General features: G+C 38.4%; 5 protein-coding genes across 5 annotated transcripts; 3 read left to right on the forward strand and 2 right to left on the reverse strand.

Moving 5' to 3' along the window:
• Window positions 1-207: 207 nt before the first annotated feature.
• On the reverse strand, window positions 208-3,638 carry LOC119995065 (receptor-like protein kinase FERONIA). The gene has a single exon (XM_038841431.1). The coding sequence runs from the start codon at window positions 3,113-3,115 to the stop codon at window positions 467-469; it is 2,649 nt and encodes an 882-aa protein (XP_038697359.1). The 5' UTR covers window positions 3,116-3,638; the 3' UTR covers window positions 208-466.
• A 710-nt stretch (window positions 3,639-4,348) lies between these two features.
• Window positions 4,349-4,708, forward strand: LOC119995664 (SKP1-like protein 15). Its single transcript, XM_038842167.1, has one exon. The coding sequence runs from the start codon at window positions 4,349-4,351 to the stop codon at window positions 4,706-4,708; it is 360 nt and encodes a 119-aa protein (XP_038698095.1).
• A 510-nt stretch (window positions 4,709-5,218) lies between these two features.
• On the forward strand, window positions 5,219-7,635 carry LOC119995067 (mannan endo-1,4-beta-mannosidase 6). Its single transcript, XM_038841432.1, has 6 exons — window positions 5,219-5,636; window positions 5,741-6,017; window positions 6,158-6,352; window positions 6,477-6,599; window positions 6,694-6,905; window positions 7,046-7,635. The coding sequence occupies exons 1-6, from the start codon at window positions 5,476-5,478 to the stop codon at window positions 7,473-7,475; spliced, it is 1,398 nt and encodes a 465-aa protein (XP_038697360.1). The 5' UTR covers window positions 5,219-5,475; the 3' UTR covers window positions 7,476-7,635.
• Window positions 7,636-7,969: 334 nt separating this feature from the next.
• On the reverse strand, window positions 7,970-11,362 carry LOC119995491 (serine/threonine-protein kinase AtPK2/AtPK19-like). Its single transcript, XM_038842005.1, has 7 exons — window positions 11,271-11,362; window positions 9,773-10,691; window positions 9,457-9,539; window positions 9,255-9,375; window positions 8,971-9,144; window positions 8,703-8,807; window positions 7,970-8,448 (listed from the first exon to the last, which is right to left on the reverse strand). Exons 2-7 carry the CDS (start codon window positions 10,430-10,432, stop codon window positions 8,146-8,148), a joined length of 1,446 nt encoding a protein of 481 aa, XP_038697933.1. The 5' UTR covers window positions 10,433-10,691; window positions 11,271-11,362; the 3' UTR covers window positions 7,970-8,145.
• Window positions 11,363-17,037: 5,675 nt separating this feature from the next.
• LOC119995175 (high mobility group B protein 6-like) lies at window positions 17,038-18,018 on the forward strand. The gene is made up of 3 exons (XM_038841587.1): window positions 17,038-17,496; window positions 17,589-17,660; window positions 17,766-18,018. The coding sequence occupies exons 1-3, from the start codon at window positions 17,071-17,073 to the stop codon at window positions 17,859-17,861; spliced, it is 594 nt and encodes a 197-aa protein (XP_038697515.1). The 5' UTR covers window positions 17,038-17,070; the 3' UTR covers window positions 17,862-18,018.
• The last annotated feature ends 3,678 nt before the right edge of the window (window positions 18,019-21,696 follow it).

Genomic DNA, 21,696 nt, shown 5'->3' on the forward strand with positions numbered 1-21,696 from the left:
CTGTCACAAAGTCAATATCACTAACGATCAATATGTCCGCGTAGACAGCTTGACGATCAACTCCATCCCACGTTTGGACAGCTGATTCATTCAAATATTCTCTTCTGCTTCCATTGAAAGGAAATCAGCCTGTCTTGCATAATTGACGTGCGGTGCAACAATAATTGACAATTTGACATGGACCCCCACACCCACAAGCATGAAACATCAAAGCAAATGCCAAATGAAATGAATAATCTCATCATAGTTGAATTAAGGTACATTACATCATATTATTTTACACACTTCATATAAAATATTTAGGTACAAAATTAAATCTCAAGTGCAAAGGAATTCAAATGCAAGGTAAAAATGAATTAGAGAACAAAATGGCAAACTCAAATTATGTAGTTTTTTGGCAGTAAACAACAAGAGTAGCCTGATTGGTTTCTTGTGGAACTGTGGTAAAATATAGGGGACTGGGATCTCACCGGCCTTTGGGATTCATTATCTGTGAAAACACAGCGCTTGGCGTCAAGCCATCGGAATCCTCGCTAGCCAGGCTCCGGCCTCCAATGCTCATACTCATGCCACTGCTCCTTGAATCTGTCACATTACCATCGAAACCTGGGGATGCATCAGGGTCCTTCTTCCCTTTACCAGCAGTGAATGGCACCTCCTCGTTGTCTAATCCACTAATGCCCTGGCCACTCTCTTCTGCGCTCTCTTGTAGCTGCAAAGCAAACTCAAGGTTCCAAAGTACATCACCCATGGACGGCCTTTCAATACCTTGATCAGAAACACACTTCATCGCAGTCTCAGCAAACTTCTTGAAGCATTCTGGGGTAATTTTCCCCTTCAGATATGGATCCATAATCTGATCAAGAATGCCTTTCTTGAGGCAATGTGCAGCCCACTCTGCCAAGCTCACTTGCTCCTTCGCCAGTGTCGGGTTCAAGGCTGGTCGAGCACACAGGATTTCAAAGAGAACCACCCCAAAAGAATACACATCAGATTTATCAGTTAGTTGCTGCCTTCTGAAGTATTCTGGATCAAGATAGCCAAAACTGCCCTTCACCACAGTGCTGACATGAGTGTGATCCAATGTAGGACCTGTTTTCGAAAGCCCAAAATCGGAAACTTTGGCTACCCACTTCTCATCCAGAAGAATGTTTGTTGTCTTAACATCTCGGTGGATGATAGTGTGTTTGGCACCAGTATGCAGATAATGTAAACCGCGCGCAGCTCCGATGCATATTTCGAGTCTTTGCTTCCATGGCAGAGAAGGATTTTGTGTCTTGTACAGATGTTCACGCAGTGTGCCATGAGCCATGTAATCATAGACAAGAATCATCTCACAGTTCTCTTCACAATATCCAATCAATGACACAAGATGCCGATGCCGAAGTTTTGAAAGCATTTCAATCTCAGTTTGGAACTCATGGACGCCTTGCTCAGAGAGTGGATTCCCGCGCTTGATTGCAACTTTAGTCGACCCACCATCAATTTCTCCCTTATAGACTTTGCCAAAACCTCCTACTCCCAGAATTAGAGATTCATCGAAGTTGTTGGTAGCTGCCTTGATCTCAGCAAAGGAGAAATGTCGGCAAAGATTTGACGGAAGGGAAGAGGCATAACTTCCAGTGGTATTTGTCTTGGCAGAGCCAGCAGAATGTGAATTTCCGTATAGAGAAAGAGGTAGCCACCCAGATGGCCCATCACTGGCACTTGCCTCCTTCCCATACCTACGCCGACGAGCAGCTCCAACAAAACAGAAAGCAATCATGAGGGCAGCAACAATTCCACCACTTACACCTCCGGCAATCACGCCAGTTTTGTTCTTTGAATGACCGACACGAGAAGGTGATAAAACCCTTGATTGGTCAATAACATTGTGTTCAGGGATTGGATTTGGCCCGGCAAGATTGCCATGTGCATCACTTAACTTGAATATCTCCACTCCGTTTAAGATTGAATCATAATACTGTGACTTTGAAGCTGTATTCGGATGCAGTGCAAGCCATACATCTTGCTGCATACCCCCACCAGGTACAAACACCACATAATCCTTGTAAACTGGAATACCATTACCATTTGCCCAGGCAACCACATCTGCCCCACTCTGGGCAGTTTGATTGAGAAGAAAGATGTCAAATACTCTCTGATTAATCTTGGTTATGTAATCAGCAACCTCGCAGAAATGGAGCCTAAACAAGTAAGAGAATCCCGAATCAACACTAAAAATCCAGGTCAAATTGTACTTCTGATTGATAATAGGATCAGGCCCCATTGACCTTGCCGTGGCATAGACATCAGATGGTGCTATATAAGTAGGCACGCCAGAAGGGTACTTGATCGTCATATTTGATTCGGCAGGCACTGTAACTCCTTGTGCCGCCCCACGAATATATAGCATGTCATTAGACCAAGACCTTAACATACCAGTATCACCAGAAGGCGAGATATCATTTCCACCCACATTTAACCGATAGAGATTTTCGAGTGCAGTGCTGTTATCAATGGTATACGAAGAAGACGTGCCCACGACCGTTAAAGTTCCATCCGTAGAACTATAAATATCCGGCATCGAAAGCACCTGAATACCATTAACGAATGCATACCCTTTGGAAAGATTAGAAGACGGACTAAAAGTTATGTTCAACCATGCACCATCCACGTTGACAGAATACTCCTTTATAATGTATGCAAGATTCAAAGCATCGGAGGTTTGAGCCACACTGAAGTTCTTGAGCAGTGTATACGAACCAGATGTGACAGAGAAGAGAGCATCAGTAGCATTAAGCCCATTGTAGGAGTTAGAATAGAAATAGAGGCGGATAAACTTGCGACCTGACGCAACTGGAATACTGTATGTAAAATCCGACTGAAAAATCCGAGCAGTCATGAAAGGCACTGAGGGCACAGCAGGATCCTGTGTGGCCGCCTTCGATGTAGAGGATTTCTCGGATGACAAGAACTTGGACCCCAAATCGCTGGTCCATTTCTGGTTATCCCCGTCTGGGGAGTCAACAGGCGCACCACAAGCGAGAAGTATATTCTCTGTGGGCACATAATCAGCTGCAAAGATAGTGGAAGCTAAACAAAGAACAGCTAACATTGAAACTGTGATCGTCATGAGGTCGAAATTTAGGTAATCTCTGCTACTATTAGATGAAGTCTAAGACGCATAGATGTAATTAAATTGAATATCTTTCCCGAAACTGAATCAATCGGTACAATAGAAGGAAAGACATGACAAGAGACAAAACTGAAGCTAAACAGAAATTGAATTCCAAGATCTGAGTCCCTTCAACACCTCAACTTAATATGACAAACGAAAATAAAGAGCTAGGCATAAGAAGATTAGCACGAAAAAGGTACAGATCTAGAGTAAGCCGAAAACAAGCAAGATATTGCAGGGAATGAAGGAGACAAACTCAGAGAGAGAGAAGCAGAGAGTTTAACAGATTTAGACAATGAAAACCAGCGAAGTCAAAAGAGCGCAGAGAAGGCAGACTTGAGAGAAATTCCAAATTTACCTCCTGAAAATTGATTGTGATACAGACGAGAAGCTTAAAGAGGAAACCCGGAGCGCTCGCCGGAGAATAAATATTCAGGGTTTGGGAGTGTTGAAGAGAGAAGAAGACAGCTTTCTATATTAATATTAGAAGTAGTGCCGTAGTGGTAAGGTTTAATAGTTCAGTTCTTAAATGACCGAAATGGCCCTGAAGGTCTTGTTAATTTTCAAAAAGTGGTAGACTGGTAGTGCTGGATGACAGGTCACTCCGCGAGTATCATCGATCACCACCAGGCACCAGATACTGAAGAGAGAGACTCTTCTGAGTTCTTAACGCGGTAAAGACTAAAGAGGACGCGCTCGATTTGTCGGACGAGCGGTTATGGGTTTGGGCTATTTAGGCCGAATGAATATGGGCCATTTACAACTGTGGCCCATGCTCAAGTTTCATTTATTGGGTCTTCACAACAGCACATATGGGCCCCCAAAAATCAAAGCCCATATAAATGGGGCAAAACTGGAAAACCGAAACAACCTTTGCCAGTCTCATAACCTATAAGGAAATTTAATTTCATAAATATTTCTTGTGCACGTCCAACTCCAAATCCTAATTAACTTGGCAATCACTCCTAAGAACTCTAGTATAAATATGTTTAACATCAAACCCCAGAGCCTACAACACAACACAACAATGTCGTCTTCTTCTTCAGCTAACACCACCACAGTCTCATTAACAACATCAGACGGCAGCGTTTTCGTGATCGAAGAAGCCCTAGCCTCGCAGATTCCTCTAGTCAAGAGTTGCCTGGAGGCGTGCGACACGGTCATCCCCTCCCAAAAGTAACCAGTGAGATGCTCTCCCTCGTTATCTCTTACTGGACTGGCCGTCTCCAGTTGCCTGATGAGTCTGAGGAGAAGCTAAAGGCATATAACGCCGAGTTCTTGAAAGAGCAAATCATCGATGATCTGGCCAAGATTTCGTTCGCTGCTAACTACCTCGAGATCAATGACTTGCTCGATGTTTCGAATCAGGCCATTGCGGACCGCATCAAGAACAGGAGCGTGGAGTACGTGAGGAATTTGAAGTTCTGGGGGTTTGATCCCAAAACAGATTTCTGGACAAAGGAGGAAGAGGAGGAGCTTCGAACCAGCAACGCCTTTGCCTTTGAAGGCGTCGATCCAGACGATGATGATTCTCAATCGTCCTCGTAGTAGTAGTACTAGTACGTGCTTAGTTTTAGTTTTTAGGGTTTCATATCTTTGATTGAGAAGGATGATTATTTTCAAATAATTTCAATAAATTCTTAATTTTTTTTAATCTAATCCTAGTTTCTTTGAGTTGATTAATTAGGCTGCTTGAATATAAAGTTCGGAAATTTCTCTGTGTTTATCCTTTATTCATATACATTCTTGCTAATTTGGGGGTTTTGTGTTCTTGGAATGAGAGTTCTTGCACATTGGGCTTTTATCCATGAGATGGTAGCCCACTCAGCCCAAAAATATAATCTATGGGCTTGGGTCCATCTTCATGAGTTGGTAGCCCACTTAGACCAAAAATCATAATCTATGGGTTTGGGTCCATCTACATGTGTTGGTAGCCCACTTATCTTTTAGATGTGGGATCTCTGTGTGGGTTTTTACTCCAACAACTTCCCTTTGGTTTTCTTGTGCCAGACAAAAAAAAAAAAAAAGACTTCCCTCTGGTTTTTTGGGAGAGATACCTCCAAGGCTCCAACTCAGCATACTTTCACACCCACCTACCTTCCTCTGCATTTCTCAACACACATCTAGTACATATCTATATATTTTCTTTGCTTTAAAGCTTTTGAGAGATGATCTCCTCTTTAACACTCTTCTTGCAATTCAAACTTCCTCTTAACTAATGAGAGCAATTTCTTCACAAAATTGATACATACATATATCATATATGTATATATAAGTGGTCCATCCAGTGGAAATGCAGAACCCAGGTTACACCAATGGGAAAATTTGGTTTCAAACTCATTTTTTCAGTTGCTGTTTCTCTGTTTTTTTTGCCAAACTCCAGGTCCACTGTGTTTGGGGTTGCAGCAGATGAGCCAATTGAAATCGTTGAGACTGCAGAAGATACTAATATTGCATATCCTAGCACAACCAACTGGTAGCAATCATTATATATATATATATATATATATATATATGCATACACCTTAATTGTGCTTGTAAGAGTGCATTTCATTGGTATAATTTTTCTCACCTGTTCAGGAATTTAGAATTGGACGCAGAGGAAGATGCATGGGAAATGATACGGAAGAATGGCAACCAATTTGTGGTGAATGGCCAGCCTTTCTATGTTAACGGATTCAACACATACTGGCTGATGGTGTTTGCTGCTGATCAATCCACAAGAGGAAAGGTAACTGAGGTCTTCCAACAAGCTTCTTCTGTTGGTCTGACAGTTTGTAGAACTTGGGCTTTCAACGATGGTCAGTGGCGAGCTCTTCAAAAATCTCCCTCAGTTTATGATGAAGACGTTTTTAAGGTACTCCCAGTCCCACCAGTTCCTTATCACACAATGTTCATGCAATGAAACCATAGGTTTTTTGAACTCTCTCTGTTAAAAGTTAATATGCTTTGTTTGGTTTCTCTTCATCATGATTTTGAAACTTGTTTGTGTTGCAGGCCTTGGATTTTGTCGTCAGCGAGGCAAAGAAGTATAAGATCAGGCTTGCATTGTCATTAGTCAATAACTGGGATGCATATGGTGGCAAGCCACAATATGTCAAATGGGGGAAAGATGCTGGTCTTAATTTGACATCAGATGATGACTTTTTCTCTCATCCAACTCTCAGAAGCTACTACAAGGCTCATGTGAAGGCAAGTTTTTCGATTCTGCTTAACCATATTTTGATGGCGTTACTGGGAAATCAAATTCTAGAAATAATGTGATTACATGTCCATTTGATCAGCTTTAGAGAATTATATGGTTTTTTCAATGTAGGCGGTGCTCAATAGAGTCAATACAATCACAAACATAACTTACAAGAATGATCCTACAATATTTGCTTGGGAATTGATGAATGAGCCTCGATGCACCTCAGATCCTACTGGAGATAAGCTGCAGGTTTGCTTTCTTCTTTGACAGTAAGATCGTAATTTAGCTTTCATGCAGCGTGAGAACTACGATATTCAGTAACCTGAACGTCCTTGTTTTCTAGTCCTGGATACAAGAAATGGCAGTCTTTGTGAAGAGCATTGATGCAAAGCACTTGGTAGAGATTGGATTGGAAGGATTTTATGGTCCCTCTGCACCAGAAAGGACTCAGTTCAATCCCAACTCTTATGCTACACAGGTCGGAACTGACTTTATCAGGAACCATCAAGTTCTTGGTGTTGATTTTGCTTCTGTTCACATTTATGCAGATTCTTGGTAAGTACTATTGGGAGAATTTCTCACTTGAGTTAAAGCCTATAAAACTTGAAATTGTAATATCATTCACTGTTGCATATATTTCTGCTTATATGCAACCATTAACGGATCTGATTGAAGTATTAAACTCATCTGTGAAGGATATCACAAACAATTTCTGATGCTCATCTCCAATTCATCAAGACGTGGATGGAAGCACACATTGAAGATGCTGAGAAATATCTGGGAATGCCTGTTGTTTTCAGTGAGTTTGGTGTATCTGCAAAAGACGATGGTTACAATTCGAGTTTCAGGGACACACTTATCAGCACAGTGTACAAGACCCTTCTGAACTCTACAAAGAAGGGAGGGAGCGGAGCGGGGAGCCTTCTGTGGCAGCTCTTCCCTGAAGGGACAGACTACATGGATGATGGTTATGCAATTGTTCTTTCAAAATCTCATTCAACATCAAACATTATATCCCTTCATTCCACAAGAGTTGCCATCTTCAACTCCAGGTGTTCTTGGAAATGCCGCTGGGGTTGCAAGAAGAATCGTTTTGATGCATTACTTTACCATGATGATCTATAAAGGTGTGTTCATAATAGGAGAAAGCTAAATTGCCCAACCACTTAAAGGAAAACAGTGTTCTAATAGCTATTGTAACAATATTTACTTGTTTGTACTTCGAAATGCTTGAACATTGGTGTGGATTGATAAAGGAATACAAATGTTTACTTCATCAACTGTATTCAACTTAGCAGTACCATCTGTATAACTATCAGGATCCTATCATATAAATGATCTTGGCTTCTCAATGTGCGAGCAAATGACAAATGTACTTTACAAGTACTATGAATATTGGTAGGATCTGGAACAAGCAATCTGGTTGTTGTTGGAGAAGAAGCTTAGAAGTCGAAGATAAAAAAAGTGTGGATCATATGGGGCCCACGATTTCGCATAGTTGGAACAAAAAAAACAGTGATATCCTTGGCATTTTCGCTTGGCTAATCCATGGCCTTAATTAGCTTGTGTGTCCATTGGACAGTAGAAAGTAGAAACAAGACCACTGAAGCATTTCAATATATTTGAAAACAGTAATCAGTTATTTATGAGAAAACAGCAATCAGTTTACAGAAATTACAAAGGTGAATAATGAAGGACAGACAGTTGTATAAACTTAGGCTTAAAACAAATCTTAACCATCTGCAAATCTTCGCTGCTATTGCAGACGGAAAAAAACATAGATAATACATGAATGCTAGACTATGGGGCTATTTCTCTGAAGGAAGGCACCAGCAGGTCTAACATAGGTGAAATCTCCAAAAGGGTTCATATTTGTCTTGGGGGTGGCAGCTGGAGATTCCAACAGAGGCATGTCAGTCCAGCACTTCTCAAAGTTGGCAATGCAGTGCTTCCCTGACACTTCAGGACAAAAACTGGGCTCGATTTCTCTTGCTTCCAGTTTCTTCCAATTGATTGGCTTGAACCACTTGTGGCGCTTAATTTCATCAGTCTCACAAGGTCCACTCCCCAGGCGTTTGCTGGGATCCTTGTTAAGCAGCTGAAACAAGAACATGATGTAAAATTTCCCATGACTTCCCATTAAGCAGCGAAAAATGTGAAGAATATTGGAAAAAATGTGAAGAATATGGAAAATGTCCAGATTATAAACCAGATCCACGTCACAAATAAGTTGAAAATACTTGAAATCATTGCTTGGTCTTTTGAATAGGGAAATGGAGCACTTTAAATGACCCAACTCTTCCACAACTCTTTCAATGACACATAAGTAAATGCACAACAATAAATACTTACACCCTTCAACAGAGAATGTGCTTCGCTTGTCAAAAATGCTGGAAGCTTGATCTTATCTTTAACTATCCTTTGTTGAATTTTCTCCCGGTTGCCAACAAATGGGGGCTACACAGACAACAATAGAAATAATTTGTATTACAACTTGCTTCCCCATACAATCAGAGCATGGCAGAAAAACACTCGTATCCTGAATAATGGTAGTAGCAAGAAGAGTATTGAAAGATATTTTGAAGTAAACAAAAGTATAGACTAAAAAGGGTAATAATACCTTTCCAGTAAGCATCTCATATAATAAAATTCCCACGCTCCACCAATCCGCAGCCTTATCGTGGCCCTTTCCCTGAACAATTTCAGGTGCCATGTACTCAACTGTTCCACACATGGAATTTGATCTTGCATTTTCCCCAAATTGCTTTGCCAGGCCAAAATCAGTTAATATCACCTGGAAGGAAAATTGAATACCCGAGTCAGAATTATTTTTTACCACCACCTTTCTTTGAGGTCAGGGGAGTTGGGGACTCTAAAAGGAAGAGAATGAAAGATAGAGGATACATGGCCATCGGCATCAAGGAGAATATTTTCAGGTTTAAGATCCCTATGCATAATGCCATTGGTATGAAGGTGGGAAACAGCAGAAACAAGCTCAGCAGCATATACACGAGCTAGATCCTCCCTAAAACATCATCATGAGTATTCATCAATTCAATGCCTAGAGAACTCATAACATTTAACAAAACAAAGACATTAGAGGTACCTGAAAAGGCCATGGTGAGCCAGCTGAAAGAAGAGGTGGCCTCCGTTTATAAAATCCAGAACAAGGTAAAGTCTATATTTGGTCTGCATATCAGAAACAACCAGAATTAATATTGCAATAGCAAATTACAGGCACATGAAATTCCATATTGCAATCTTTAACTACAAAAACTATTATCAGACAATAAGATTTCCTCTACTGATCAATTCCAGAACTTCATAAAACCTAAGGAGTAACTAATATGCAACAGAACAAGAGGAAAAATAAATATAGTAATATCAAATCCAAAAGTTAACTCAAGAGAAATGAAAATTACTTGGAATGAGTATTTCAGCTGAACAATGAAGGGATGATCTATCTTTGTTAAAATGTCTCTTTCAGCTTTCATGTATTCCACATGATCCTTCTCCATTATTTTGTCCTTCCGCATTACTTTCATTGCATAAATCTCAGTTGAACCCCTCTTCCTCACCTGATATACTCTTCCAAATGCACCCTGCCCAACAACACTCAAGACTTCAAAATTTTCAAGTCCCACAGCTTGTACGATTATGGGATCTCCCTCAACGTCATCAAGGGAATACTTGGTGACTCCTTCACCAATGGAGTATTCATTACAGTCTTTCATCATCTCCTCCTCGACACATTCATCATGTAAAGCTAGTTTACTAAGCTTAAGAGATCCGCTAATGCAAGAGGATGGGCCAAGCAATGAATGTGATCGGCTGTAAATGACAACAGGATCATCATAAAGGCATTTGCTCCCATCAGGTGCAGTTGTATTACAAATTCCTAAGTCATCCAGGATGACTTTGGTTGAGGACTGAACTGGTAGAGGGCCAAAAACATCAGAGAAATCTAGTTCAAGAGGATCTGGCACAACGGCATCTGAGGGATTCAAAGGAAAAAGCAAATCGGTCTGGAACAATTTCCCCACATGGTTGTTTCCTAAACCAGGTAACCTAGAGGAAACCATGTTGCCAAATACTAAAAGATGGCCAAATCAATTGCTGTTATTATGATTTGACCTACTCAAAATCTTCTAAATGACTAGTGCAGAGGGACTCCTATCAACAGCCTTAATCAACACGTAGTTCATGAATGCAAAAGAAGTCCCAAGGAATTTTGGCAGCAGGCAGAACAGAGCACAGAAGAAGTTGTTCTTGTTTCCCGATTTGCAGGAAACGGTGAATACTCCAGCAGTTGTAGAATTCATAAGGATCAAGTTTTCAATTCTGCAATCAAACATAAAACAATAGAAAATAAAATCAAAATTTGAAATCGTGTCAACCCATTACCCCCTGTAGCGTCTGCATGTCACTAGTCAAGTTAATTATCTCAATTTTCAATTTCTCCATTGCATAGTACAAAAATAATAAGAGATAGCCTCAACTGCTTCAATTTTCAATCAGAATTCTAGGGTTCTTGTTATGTTCTGAGTAAATAATCAGCTTCTACTTGATTGATGCATGAAATCTCTTCAAATCTCCCCAGAACTTACTCTCAAACTCAAACCCACATTAGATGTTCATGCCACAAGGGTCTCAGACATTAATTTTGAGCTTTAATTTGAAAGTTGAAGAACACAATAGATTCACAAACATAGTAAACTACACAAAAACCACAACTTGATCATATTATAAGTAGAATAAAGTCAAAATTCCTTTTCGAAAAATTAAAAGAACATGAAAATGGGATCCAGATTAAACGGTTTTACCCAAAACGTATATTCAATACACTCTCAATTTCTAGGTTAATCAACAACGAAGAAAAAAACAGTAATTCAAGAGAGGAGAGGAGAATTGTGACCATACCCGAAAAGATTGCAGAGCGAGGAAGAGACGTGGAGGATCGCTTTGGTTTGAGAAGCGTGTGTTGGATATGAAATCCCCAAATACGATGGGCCGCGTCCAACTTTGTATTTACCTGAGACGAACAGTTTCATTGGCAGAGAAGCTATGACACGTGGCATAAATGTAGTGGCTGAATATTAAATTTCGTCTACAACTAATGCGTTATTATCGAAGATCTTGCGCCCAAAGTGCGAATATGCTTTCACATTTGTTTTAAAAAAAAAAGATTTCAACCATTAAATTTAAAAAATATAAAAATTGTTACTTTTTTTCATCCAACCGTCCATAATAATTTCTATGAGTTTAATTATTTTTTAAAGAAAAATACAGATAAAATACATTCATTTATGATTTTTTTCAAAATTTTTAAAAATATTTTGGTGCACCACCGACCCTCAATCTTCCTAATCTTGTATAGGGATCTAGCTAGCTGTTTTTAATACAATATTTTATTTTAAATCATTTCAGTTAAAGAATGTAAATTCAACTCTTTATATTAATATTTCGTGATATGATTTAAAATCAACCAAAGGTGGCTCAGTTGATAATTGATTGTGTTATGCATATATGTGTTTAAGGTTGATTGCAATGAAAAACATATTTCTCAATTTTATTTAAAAACAACGTGGATTTAAAAGAGAAAACATGTGATTGAACAAAATAGGACTATTTTGATCGGAGATACTGCTTTGTAGGGGTGTCCATCGGGCCGGGTTTCGGGTTATCGGTCCGGGTTGGACCCGACCCGATGATTTTTGACAGATAAATGACCCGCCCGATAACCCTGTTAAGAAGTCACCGGGTTATCGGGTTTCGGGTTACCGGGTTACCAGTCCGGGTTTCGGGTGACCCGGTAACCCTAAACAGGCCCTAAGCCCACCTGAAGCCCTGCATACCTGTTTCAAAATTCTTGAATACAGAATTACATATTGATAAATTGATTCACAATTTAACAAAAAACCTTAAAAAGAGGTTAAAAAAAATGGCATCAAATGAAACATAACAATATAACAAAAACATATAGTCTTCCAAAACCTGTAAACATAATTCATGGCACTAAGCCACTAAGTCCATATAACATACACTCATACACTAGCACTTGAGGAGCTACAATATAACATGCATTTTTTTAAGACCTGTAAACAAAAGTCATGGCACTAAGTCCATATAACATACAGTAGCACTTGAGGAGTTACAATATAGCATACAATCTTGTCTTCAAGTCTTCAACATTCCCCAACATTACATACACTTGCAGTTGAGGAGTCTAGCATAGTCATGGCACTAGGAGGTCCACATGGATAAGATCCACAATCCAATTCTGAGAAAAAATTGTTCAGTTACTTCAATATTCAAAACAACCTAATGAGACAAATAAGTGCAACTTGAATGAAATTCTGCAAATACTTTAAAAGAATAAAAGCTCAAACACCAATAGATAAAATAGTTTCTAAAATAATAAAAGTTTAATGCTTGTTATAATCCACCATTGCATTAAGTAAGAAAATCTAATTACCTTCTTCAGCAACCCTCTCCACTTCTTCAGCAGCATCATCATCAAGAATCATCTCATCAACCTCAATTGAAATCACATTTTTCAACCAACTTTGTGTGCATAAGAGTGCTTCAACGGTTCTTGGCAGCAAGGAATTACGACGATCTGTTATCACACGACCACCGGTACTAAATGCAGATTCTGAAGCAACAGTTGAAGCGGGGATAGAAAATATATCCCTAGCAATGGATGCAAGAATTGGAAATCTGCCCTCCATCACTTTCCAAAAGTTTAATAAATCAAACTCATCCGTTGGATTCTCGAGATCATCTGCCAAATACTTATCTAACTCCGATCTAGATATAGAAGTGGCATATTCAACTCGATCACAAAAAATATCCCACATATTGGTGACCTTAGGCTTAGAGGTTGATGATGATGAGGCCGAATCTGAATTACTTCTCTGAGATGAATGTGCAACATGTGATTGTGATTGTGGAGTTTCTAAAGCTGAACGGTATTGCTCATATAAGTCCTCCATCAACTTTTTTGTCCCCTCGAATATTTCGGTACTAGTTGTTCTATCAAAGGATAACTCTAAACCTCTTTTGAAAACATCCAACTTACTCCTTGGATCAAGAACTAGAGCAACATAAACTAGCATATTGACCTTTGAAGTATTTCCAAAATATTGGTCATATTTGCTCATCATATCAACTGACACTTCAGAAACTACTTTGTAATTGCTCGTCCGAGCTTCTTTCAAATGATCTCGGATAGCTTGAAACCGAAAGAAGTAGTTATTGATTGTGACATAAGTACTACCAGATAATGCTATAGTTGCATCATAAAAAGGCTTCAAAAAAGGGATAAGCTTCCTAGCATTCTCCCAATCATTGAAACCAGGTGTACTAAGAACATTTGTAGTGAGAAAAGAGTCACGGTAACCTAAATCTTCATGGTATAGGCGATCAAATACCAGCTCATACTCTAGAGCAACTTCCAACATCAAATAAGTGGAGTTCCATCGTGTCGCCATATCAAGACACACAGATTTAGTAATAACAACACCAACTTGTTTCGCACAAGCCAAGAACTTGGATTGTCTCTTAGGAGACGATCTCACATACTTCACCGCATTCCTAATTTTTTCAATTGATTCAACACACTTTTGTAGGCCGTGCTTCACAATTAGATTCAAGATATGAGCAAAGCACCTAACATGGAGATAATTGCCACCCAACACATGTTTAGACCCATATTTCTTCATCCAATCTACTGCACCATCATTTGCAGCAGCATTATCAACCGTGATGCACATAATTTTTTCTATCCTCCACTCTTTAGTAACACTCTCTAATTGTTTACCAATGCCCTCTCCTCTATGGTCCTCAACCATACTAAAACTGATAATCCTCTTGTGCAATATCCAACTTTTGTCAATAAAATGCGCTGTTATACACATATAGCTTGTATTGTTGGAAGAGGTCCACATATCAGTGGTGAGACTAACTCGGCCTATGGAACCACTTAAAGACTCTTTCAACTTCAGCTTCTGAGCATTGTACAATTTGAAAACATGTCTAGCAACTGTTTGCCGTGATGGTACATTAAATTGAGGCTCCATAGTCTTGCAGAACTGTTTGAATTTAGGGCTTCTAACAATGCTGAATGGGAGTTCATCACAAATTATCCACTCAATTAGACTGTCACGGATTGCACTGGCATCAAATTTGTGAAGCCTCATTTCATTGATTAGGCTTGTACCATCCTTATCCCTATCTCCATCATAAGATATTGTGTAGTTGTCCATGGGACCTTTATTGGCCTGCAAAACTTTACACCTTTTGATATGGGCTTTCAAATTCTCCGTGCCATGTTTATTGTCATCAGCCATGTATTTAGCCCCACAATGATTGCATATAGCTTCTGTATCTTTCCCTTCTACTACCACTCTCTTGAAATGATCCCAAGCTTCTGATCTCTCTTTTCTTTTTTTAGGTTTAGCGACTGAAGATGTGACAGTATCAGGCTGTGTTGAAGCCCCAATTTCCTCTTCAGTTTGAGTAGGTGTAGGAGCTGTAGGTACTGGTGGTGGAGGTGGACCCATAAGTGTAGGTACTGTTGGTGGTAGAGGAGGATTTCTCCTTTTAGTTCTTGCCATCTGCATTATTAAGATTCATAGTAGGCAGTAAACCAATAATGCACAGTTTGCAATATAAGTTTATAATGCAGTATGCATAGTAGGCAACATTAGGGTGGACAAAATCTCTTGCACACAATGTGACATTGATATGAACAACATTAGGGTGGATTGAAATGGACTTAGATGGGATAACATTAGGGTGGATTAAAGTAATCTTGTGTTGTTTTTTTAGAGAAACCACCTGATATTATTCATTGAAGAATTCATAACTATCAGCCGTATAAACAGAGTTATTATACAGTCAGGGACATCATTCTCAATGATCAATAAAGTATTTGATATCCTCCCTAAAGAAGCAAGAAGATCAACATACATGATTAAAAGAACAATCCATCAACATTCCTAACCTTCTTGTTTCATCAAAGATCAGTCCACAGGGAGCTAGTAGACACAAACGAAAAAGAAAGAAAAAAAGAAATGAAAGATGATCCATACTAACAGACATGTTTATTTATTCACTTGAAATGAATAAAGCAAATCAATAAAGCAATAAAGCAAATTAATTTCGCAACACAAAGCAATAAAGCAATAAAGCAAATCAATAAAGCAATAAAGTAAAGTAATTTCGCAACACAAAGTAATAAAACAAATCATGGAATCAATATTAGAAAATTAACAATTCAATTAAGAATAAGGGAAATCATCATACCAGAGTTGGCAAATCAGCCGTCTGCTATGCGATAGGTCAAAATCCAATCCCTCCCCAGCGAAATCGAGATGCCCAGTGCTCACAATTGATGTTCTCCGATCTGGTTCCAAGCGCTGGCATAATTGTAATAGAGAGCGAGTTTGACAGAGACCAAGTGATGAAGATAGTAACTGAGTAAGGGAGAGTCAGTCCCAAAAGTGTGAGAAAACCTAAAAATACCTTAAGACCCAGCGATTCTTCTCTTGAAATCAGGATAATAGATGACAATGACATCAGAACTCCATCATTAGAAGCAACAAAGTATCAGAGAATGCAATGGATGCGGTGGCCGATGAGTGTGCTTGTAGTCCTAGAGGTGGTGGTTGATGAATATTGGAGTGGAGAGACGATGAGGCGGAAGAGCTTAAGCTACTTTTGATATGGGTCAGGCTTCTCACTTCTGTTAATGACTTAATGGTATTATATTAATTTATTAAGTATTAAGACTTCATTAGTAATTTTTTTATATATATTATGTAATAATTAACTAAATAAGTTATCGGGTTATCGAGTGACCCCAAAAACCCGATAACACATAATTATCAGACCCAGGACCCGACCTTGTTAACTGATATTCGGGCCGGGCTCAACCCGGCCCGATAAAAATCACATCGGGCCAGTCCGATAAGAACCGGGTCGGGCCGGGTCTCCGGGTTGTTCCGGGTCTACACACCCGATGGACACCCCTACTGCTTTGGGCTCTGAACTGAAAGGGTTTGGGCAATACCAATGGGCCTTTTCACTATATTGGTGAGTTCAATGGGCCTATGTGCTTGATTAGCGGACAAAATACCAATGGGCCTCTAGAAACGCTTTGGGCTGTAAACTGGACGGGTTGGAGAAGACCAATTGGGCCTTTTCATTGACAGGCCTACGTAAGTTGTTCTTCAAACTTCAAAGGCCCAGTTAAAACCGCTCTCATGTGGAATCCCACACTGTAATACAATTTTTTGTCACTAAAAGATTTTGAATTTTCTATTTTCATTACTAAATGTTCAAATGTTTCAATATGATCACTAAAAATTGTAATATGTTTCGACATCATCATTATTATAGTATTCAACTGTTTCAAGTTTCAACATGCTCACCAAAAATTACTAGAATGAAACATATTACTATTTTTAGTGATCATATTGAAACATTTAAACATTGATCAAAATGTTCAACTTTGTATTAGTCCATTTCCATGTTCTCCTCCAACTACTAGTACCATTTTATATTTTATATTCATCACTAGCCGTTAGCGCCGCTTCATTCAAATTTTAAACTTCAAACCCCCTCACTTTCTCTCTCTCCAACTTTCACCTCCTATTAACAGACCCACACTCATAGCAGACACCAACCGAAAGAAAAATAAATAAACCCATCAACAATGCCGACTGTTCAATCGCCAATCATGCCAAAATCTGGTCGCAAGCCTCTTCAACCCAAGAACATTCCGGCCAATCAAGTCACTGAGATCCGAATCGCAAATCCCGACCAACAAAAATGGATCGAGATAAGGCTTGTGGGAGATTCGGACAAGGAGAATCGTCCAGTGCATACCACATGTACCCCGAGCAAAATCTCGTCCATGGAGCCTTTGGAGGCATCGCTTGCGGAGGAGCTTGGTGAGGTGAAGAAGAAGCTGGAGAGATTGAGATGGGATAAAGAGAGGACTGAGAAGATGTTGAAAGAGAGGGATAGGGTGTTGGATATGCAGATGAAGGAGCTGCAATCGAGAGGGGAGATCCAGAAGAATCTTGAGATTGAGGTTGATAGATTGTACAGATTGAATGAGCTCAAGTCCTACTGTATGGTGAGCAACATAAGCATTTACTGTCCAGTACCCATTATTAATTTCTTTCAGAGTCTCATTTATTTATTATCCATTTTGGGTTTTTCAATCAGAGAATCTCTCCAATCCGAACACTCCGAGAGAAAGAAAGAGAAAAGAAAGACTGTGAAGTAGCTCAATTGGAGGTACAGATTGATTCATTTGTTGTTTTGTACGTGTGTCTTTCTGTACGGAAATTCTTGTGACCGTAGCTTATTTGGTTTTGGGTTTTGGTTTCTTTTCCTAAGCAGGAACAGAAATCTGTAGATGCGGAGGAATCTATAGATGAAGAAATGTCAGTGTGTTCAAGTTCTGCTACTCCACAGCTTGCCATAAGGAATCGCTAACTTTTTGCTCAGTTTTCAAATTTTGGTTTGGTTTGGTTTGATTTGATTCCCCTGTTTGTAAGTCTTGAGAAAGAAAATGATATAATAGCTCATTATCATCATTGTTAAAGTTGAAATTTTGAAATGTTAACAGCTCCTTTTGGGCCGAAACTCGCAAGCTTCGTTTCACATTCCTCCTCCAATCAATGGGATTGTGGACTTTTCGGGCTTGGATTAGATAAAATTCAGGCCCATTAATTGCCACGCCCACGACTCTGGATGCCTTCCTATTAATTGCATCGGGACCACCCAATGAATAGGGAACCCGATATAAGGACCTTGAATTTTTGCCAGCAACCGACAATTTCTTAATTTTCCAAAAACTTCGCCGTGAAAAGGAAAGCTACGATAGTTGAAACGGTATTGTTAAGTTGACCCTCCTATGGCTTTCCTATGGTTGCGGGTGCAGTTATTGATTTCAGTAGTAAGTGCATTGTCTGTTCATAATTCCTACCCCTGTCATGAAATTGGTTCCGATCATAATAGGAAACATCCCTTCATTGCATCTGAAAACCATTTACCAAGCAAGATTATTTGTTTGTCCAGAATAGGTTTGCGTATTTGATCCATATTAAGATATTGCTGTTTGCAAATATGAGAATCCTGGTGGATTATGATCTGCATGAATTGTGTTTCTATATCTGAACTTTTATTTCTTCAATGAGCTTTATTCCCCTGATTCATATATTGAATGCTAGTATGAACTATGAAGGGAACTGGAATTAAGTCTGGAAGTGAATATTGCTGTAGTAAATCTGTCTAAACCTTATTGGGTTGTGGGGTTATAGTGGGGTTCCCAAGGGAGTTCTTTTTTATCTTGGTTCGCTTTATAATGTGAATTTATGTGGCGACTTCTAAGGTTTCCTTGTCCTTGTTTAATCAGGTGAGCTACAAATTAAGCTGATATTGTCACAGACAAGGCAGGCAAGACCACATCGATCGTCAAAGTCAATTGTGGAAAATAGGAAAAGAGAAGAGACATTCGGAAGAAATGAACTTGGAGTCGTAAAGGTGACAGAAAAGTCGTAAAGAAATTGCATGACAGGAGGGCTCTCGGGGTATTTGGTTTTGATATATTTGCTTGGTGGGTGCGTGGTTGTTGATGGGAGATCAAAATATGGGGGAGTGGGGGACAGCTGTAGTCTGTAGAAAATAGAATTAGAAATAATTTTAGGAATCTGAGAGTAGTTGCATCAATTTCTCTAAATTGATGTAAGTAGGTATTTTAGATAATAAAAAATTCAAATTTAGATAAAAAAATCAATTGCATTATAATCTGTTAGAGTTTTGTATAATAGATAATTTCAGTATTTATTATCTATAATCCTTAACTCTCTCCATAGACAAGCTTTTCACGTTTTTGTGCATTTGAGAACATAACTTGGTCTATTGGCATCTTTTGGTTACGAAACATTGTTTTAAAGCTAAATTTTCAAGTTAGATTTCTAAGAATACTAAATAGAGTACAACGGTCCATTTTGATGCTTTATAATTGCTCAACTCTCTCGATAGGCGACCTTTTCACGTGTTTGTGCATTTGTAAACATAACATGGTCTATTGGCATCATTTGGTTACGAAACATTGTTTTAAAGCTAAATTTTCAAGTTAGACTTCTAAGAATACTAAATAGACTACAACGGTCAACTTTGATGCTTTAAAATTTCTCAACTCTCTCTATAGACGACCTTTTCACGTGTTTGTGTATTTGTGAACATAACTTGGTCTATTGGCATCTTTTGGTTATAAAACGTTATACGAAAGCTACACTAGCAACTTAGACTTCTAAGAACACTAAATAGAGTACAATACTCCACTTTGATGCTTTCCAATTGCTTAACTCTCTCCATAGACGAGCTTTTCACGTTTTTGTGCATTTGAGAACATAACTTGGTCTAGTGGCATCTTTTGGTTATAAAACTTTGAACGAAAGCTACACTACCAACTTAAATTTCTGAAAACACTAAATAGAGTACAGCGGTCCACTTTGATGCTTTAGAATTGCTCAACTCTCTCTATAGACGACATTTTCACGTGTTTGTGCATTTGTGAACATAACTTGGTCTATTGACATCTTTTGGTTATAAAACGTTATATGAAAGCTACACTAGCAACGTAGACTTCTAAGAACACTAAATCAAGTACAATACTCTACTTTGATGCTTTGCAATTGCTTAACTCTATCCATAGACGAGTTTTTCATGTTTTTGTGCATTTGAGAACATAACATGGTCTATTAGAATCTTTTGGTTATAAAACGTTGTACGAAAGCTACACTAGCAACTTAGACTTCTAAGAACACTAAATAGTGTACAATGCACCACTTTGATCATTTGGAATTGCTTAACTCTCTCCATAGACGAGTTTTTCACATTTTTGTGCTTTTAAAAACATAACTTGGCCTATAGGCAACTTTCGGTTACAAAACATTGTTTTAAAGCTAAATTTTCAACTTAGCAAAGTGATTACAGTTCAACCAACGACTCACCTCTACTTTCTTGATAGAGTTTTGTATAATAGATAATTTAAGTATTTATTATCTATAATCATTATTACATTCTGAACTATTAAAATAATATATTCTTTTTATCTTCTCTCTCCACTCTTCTGCATCACACTCCTCTCGTAAATAATATTAAATCAATAAAGAAATAAAAAATTAATGTTTTAATGAATTAGAGGTTATAAAAGAGATACTGATGCAGTGATAGTTAAATAAAGAAGCTGTAAATTGTCAAAAAATGGTGTTTGAGGAGGTAATATAGAGAATCGGTTAAGAGACACTAATGCGAGTGCTCTTGAAGAGGGTAGTGTTGTGCGCTTGTCATAAGAGAATGTTGTAGCCAAATACATAATATAGTTTTGTAAAGATCAGGATTAGACTTTTTTGTACATAACAAATGGAATGAAAAATCGGTTGATAACAAATAATAGCTTTCAATTAATTTTTATAAATAATAATAAAATAAAATAAATATTTTAATATTGTAGAGATTTAGAAATTAGGATAGAGACTCTGATGTAATTGTCGTGATAGAGAATATGTGAATTTAAAAAAAATGGAGTGAATTGTTAAAAAATGACGTTTGAGTAAGTAAATTATTCATTAAAAGATATCAATACAAATGCTCTTATCAACAATAATTATCATTTAAAACAAAAGAAAAAAACTTTAATGATTGAATATTTATCTCTCTTCTTTATCTTTAAAGAAGAGAGATAATAGAAAATCGAGATAGATAAATATAAAGTGAAGAGAGAAAAATTGTTATATAGTAATCTTAAGTATTGCTACAGTGATTATCTAAATATAGAGAACCACGATTATCTAAATGTAGAGAACCACTTCATAGGGTAATCCCATGGAGATTTTTTTTTTTTGAGTACAAGTATACGTACAGGTGTCAACAGGTCCCACGCAGGAGGCACAAATCAAGCCCACGCAGGGGCCGACTATCAAGCCCACGTAGGGGTAGACGAAGCTCACACACCTCCTTGTAAATATTCAGAGGAGGTGAGACTAGAACTCATGACCTCAGTCAGAGACATGCAAAGTTATTGTCATTCAACCAATGGCTCATTTACCATGGAGATTTGTTTTTGATTAGTTCTTTAACTTTGTTCTCTAATTAGCGAACTAAACTTGTTTAGATAATCTGGAGAGGAGTGGTCTAAAACTAAAAGTTCAATTTTGCAAGTTGACAATTTTAAATTACATGTCAGGTAAACATTAAACGATGACGTTATTATATCTTACATCCCACAACTGGCATGGCAACAATACTCGTCACATGGCAA

Source organism: Tripterygium wilfordii, chromosome 3, assembly GCF_013401445.1.
Source record: "Tripterygium wilfordii isolate XIE 37 chromosome 3, ASM1340144v1, whole genome shotgun sequence".
Taxonomy (NCBI): domain Eukaryota; kingdom Viridiplantae; phylum Streptophyta; class Magnoliopsida; order Celastrales; family Celastraceae; genus Tripterygium; species Tripterygium wilfordii.

Coding starts and splice junctions, on each gene's coding strand:
- LOC119995067 (XM_038841432.1), top strand. CDS start 5,476: ATGGGAAAATTTGGTTTCAAACTCATTTTTTCAGTTGCTGTTTCTCTG. Junction 6,353..6,476: donor ACTACAAGGCTCATGTGAAG/GCAAGTTTTTCG, acceptor TTTTCAATGTAG/GCGGTGCTCAATAGAGTCAA. Junction 6,906..7,045: donor CACATTTATGCAGATTCTTG/GTAAGTACTATT, acceptor TCATCTGTGAAG/GATATCACAAACAATTTCTG.
- LOC119995175 (XM_038841587.1), top strand. CDS start 17,071: ATGCCGACTGTTCAATCGCCAATCATGCCAAAATCTGGTCGCAAGCCT. Junction 17,497..17,588: donor AGCTCAAGTCCTACTGTATG/GTGAGCAACATA, acceptor TTTTTCAATCAG/AGAATCTCTCCAATCCGAAC. Junction 17,661..17,765: donor GTGAAGTAGCTCAATTGGAG/GTACAGATTGAT, acceptor TTTCCTAAGCAG/GAACAGAAATCTGTAGATGC.
- LOC119995065 (XM_038841431.1), bottom strand. CDS start 3,115: ATGACGATCACAGTTTCAATGTTAGCTGTTCTTTGTTTAGCTTCCACT.
- LOC119995491 (XM_038842005.1), bottom strand. CDS start 10,432: ATGGTTTCCTCTAGGTTACCTGGTTTAGGAAACAACCATGTGGGGAAA. Junction 9,540..9,772: donor AGCTGAAATACTCATTCCAA/GTAATTTTCATT, acceptor TCTGATATGCAG/ACCAAATATAGACTTTACCT. Junction 9,145..9,254: donor TCCTTGATGCCGATGGCCAT/GTATCCTCTATC, acceptor TTTTCCTTCCAG/GTGATATTAACTGATTTTGG.
- LOC119995664 (XM_038842167.1), top strand. CDS start 4,349: ATGCTCTCCCTCGTTATCTCTTACTGGACTGGCCGTCTCCAGTTGCCT.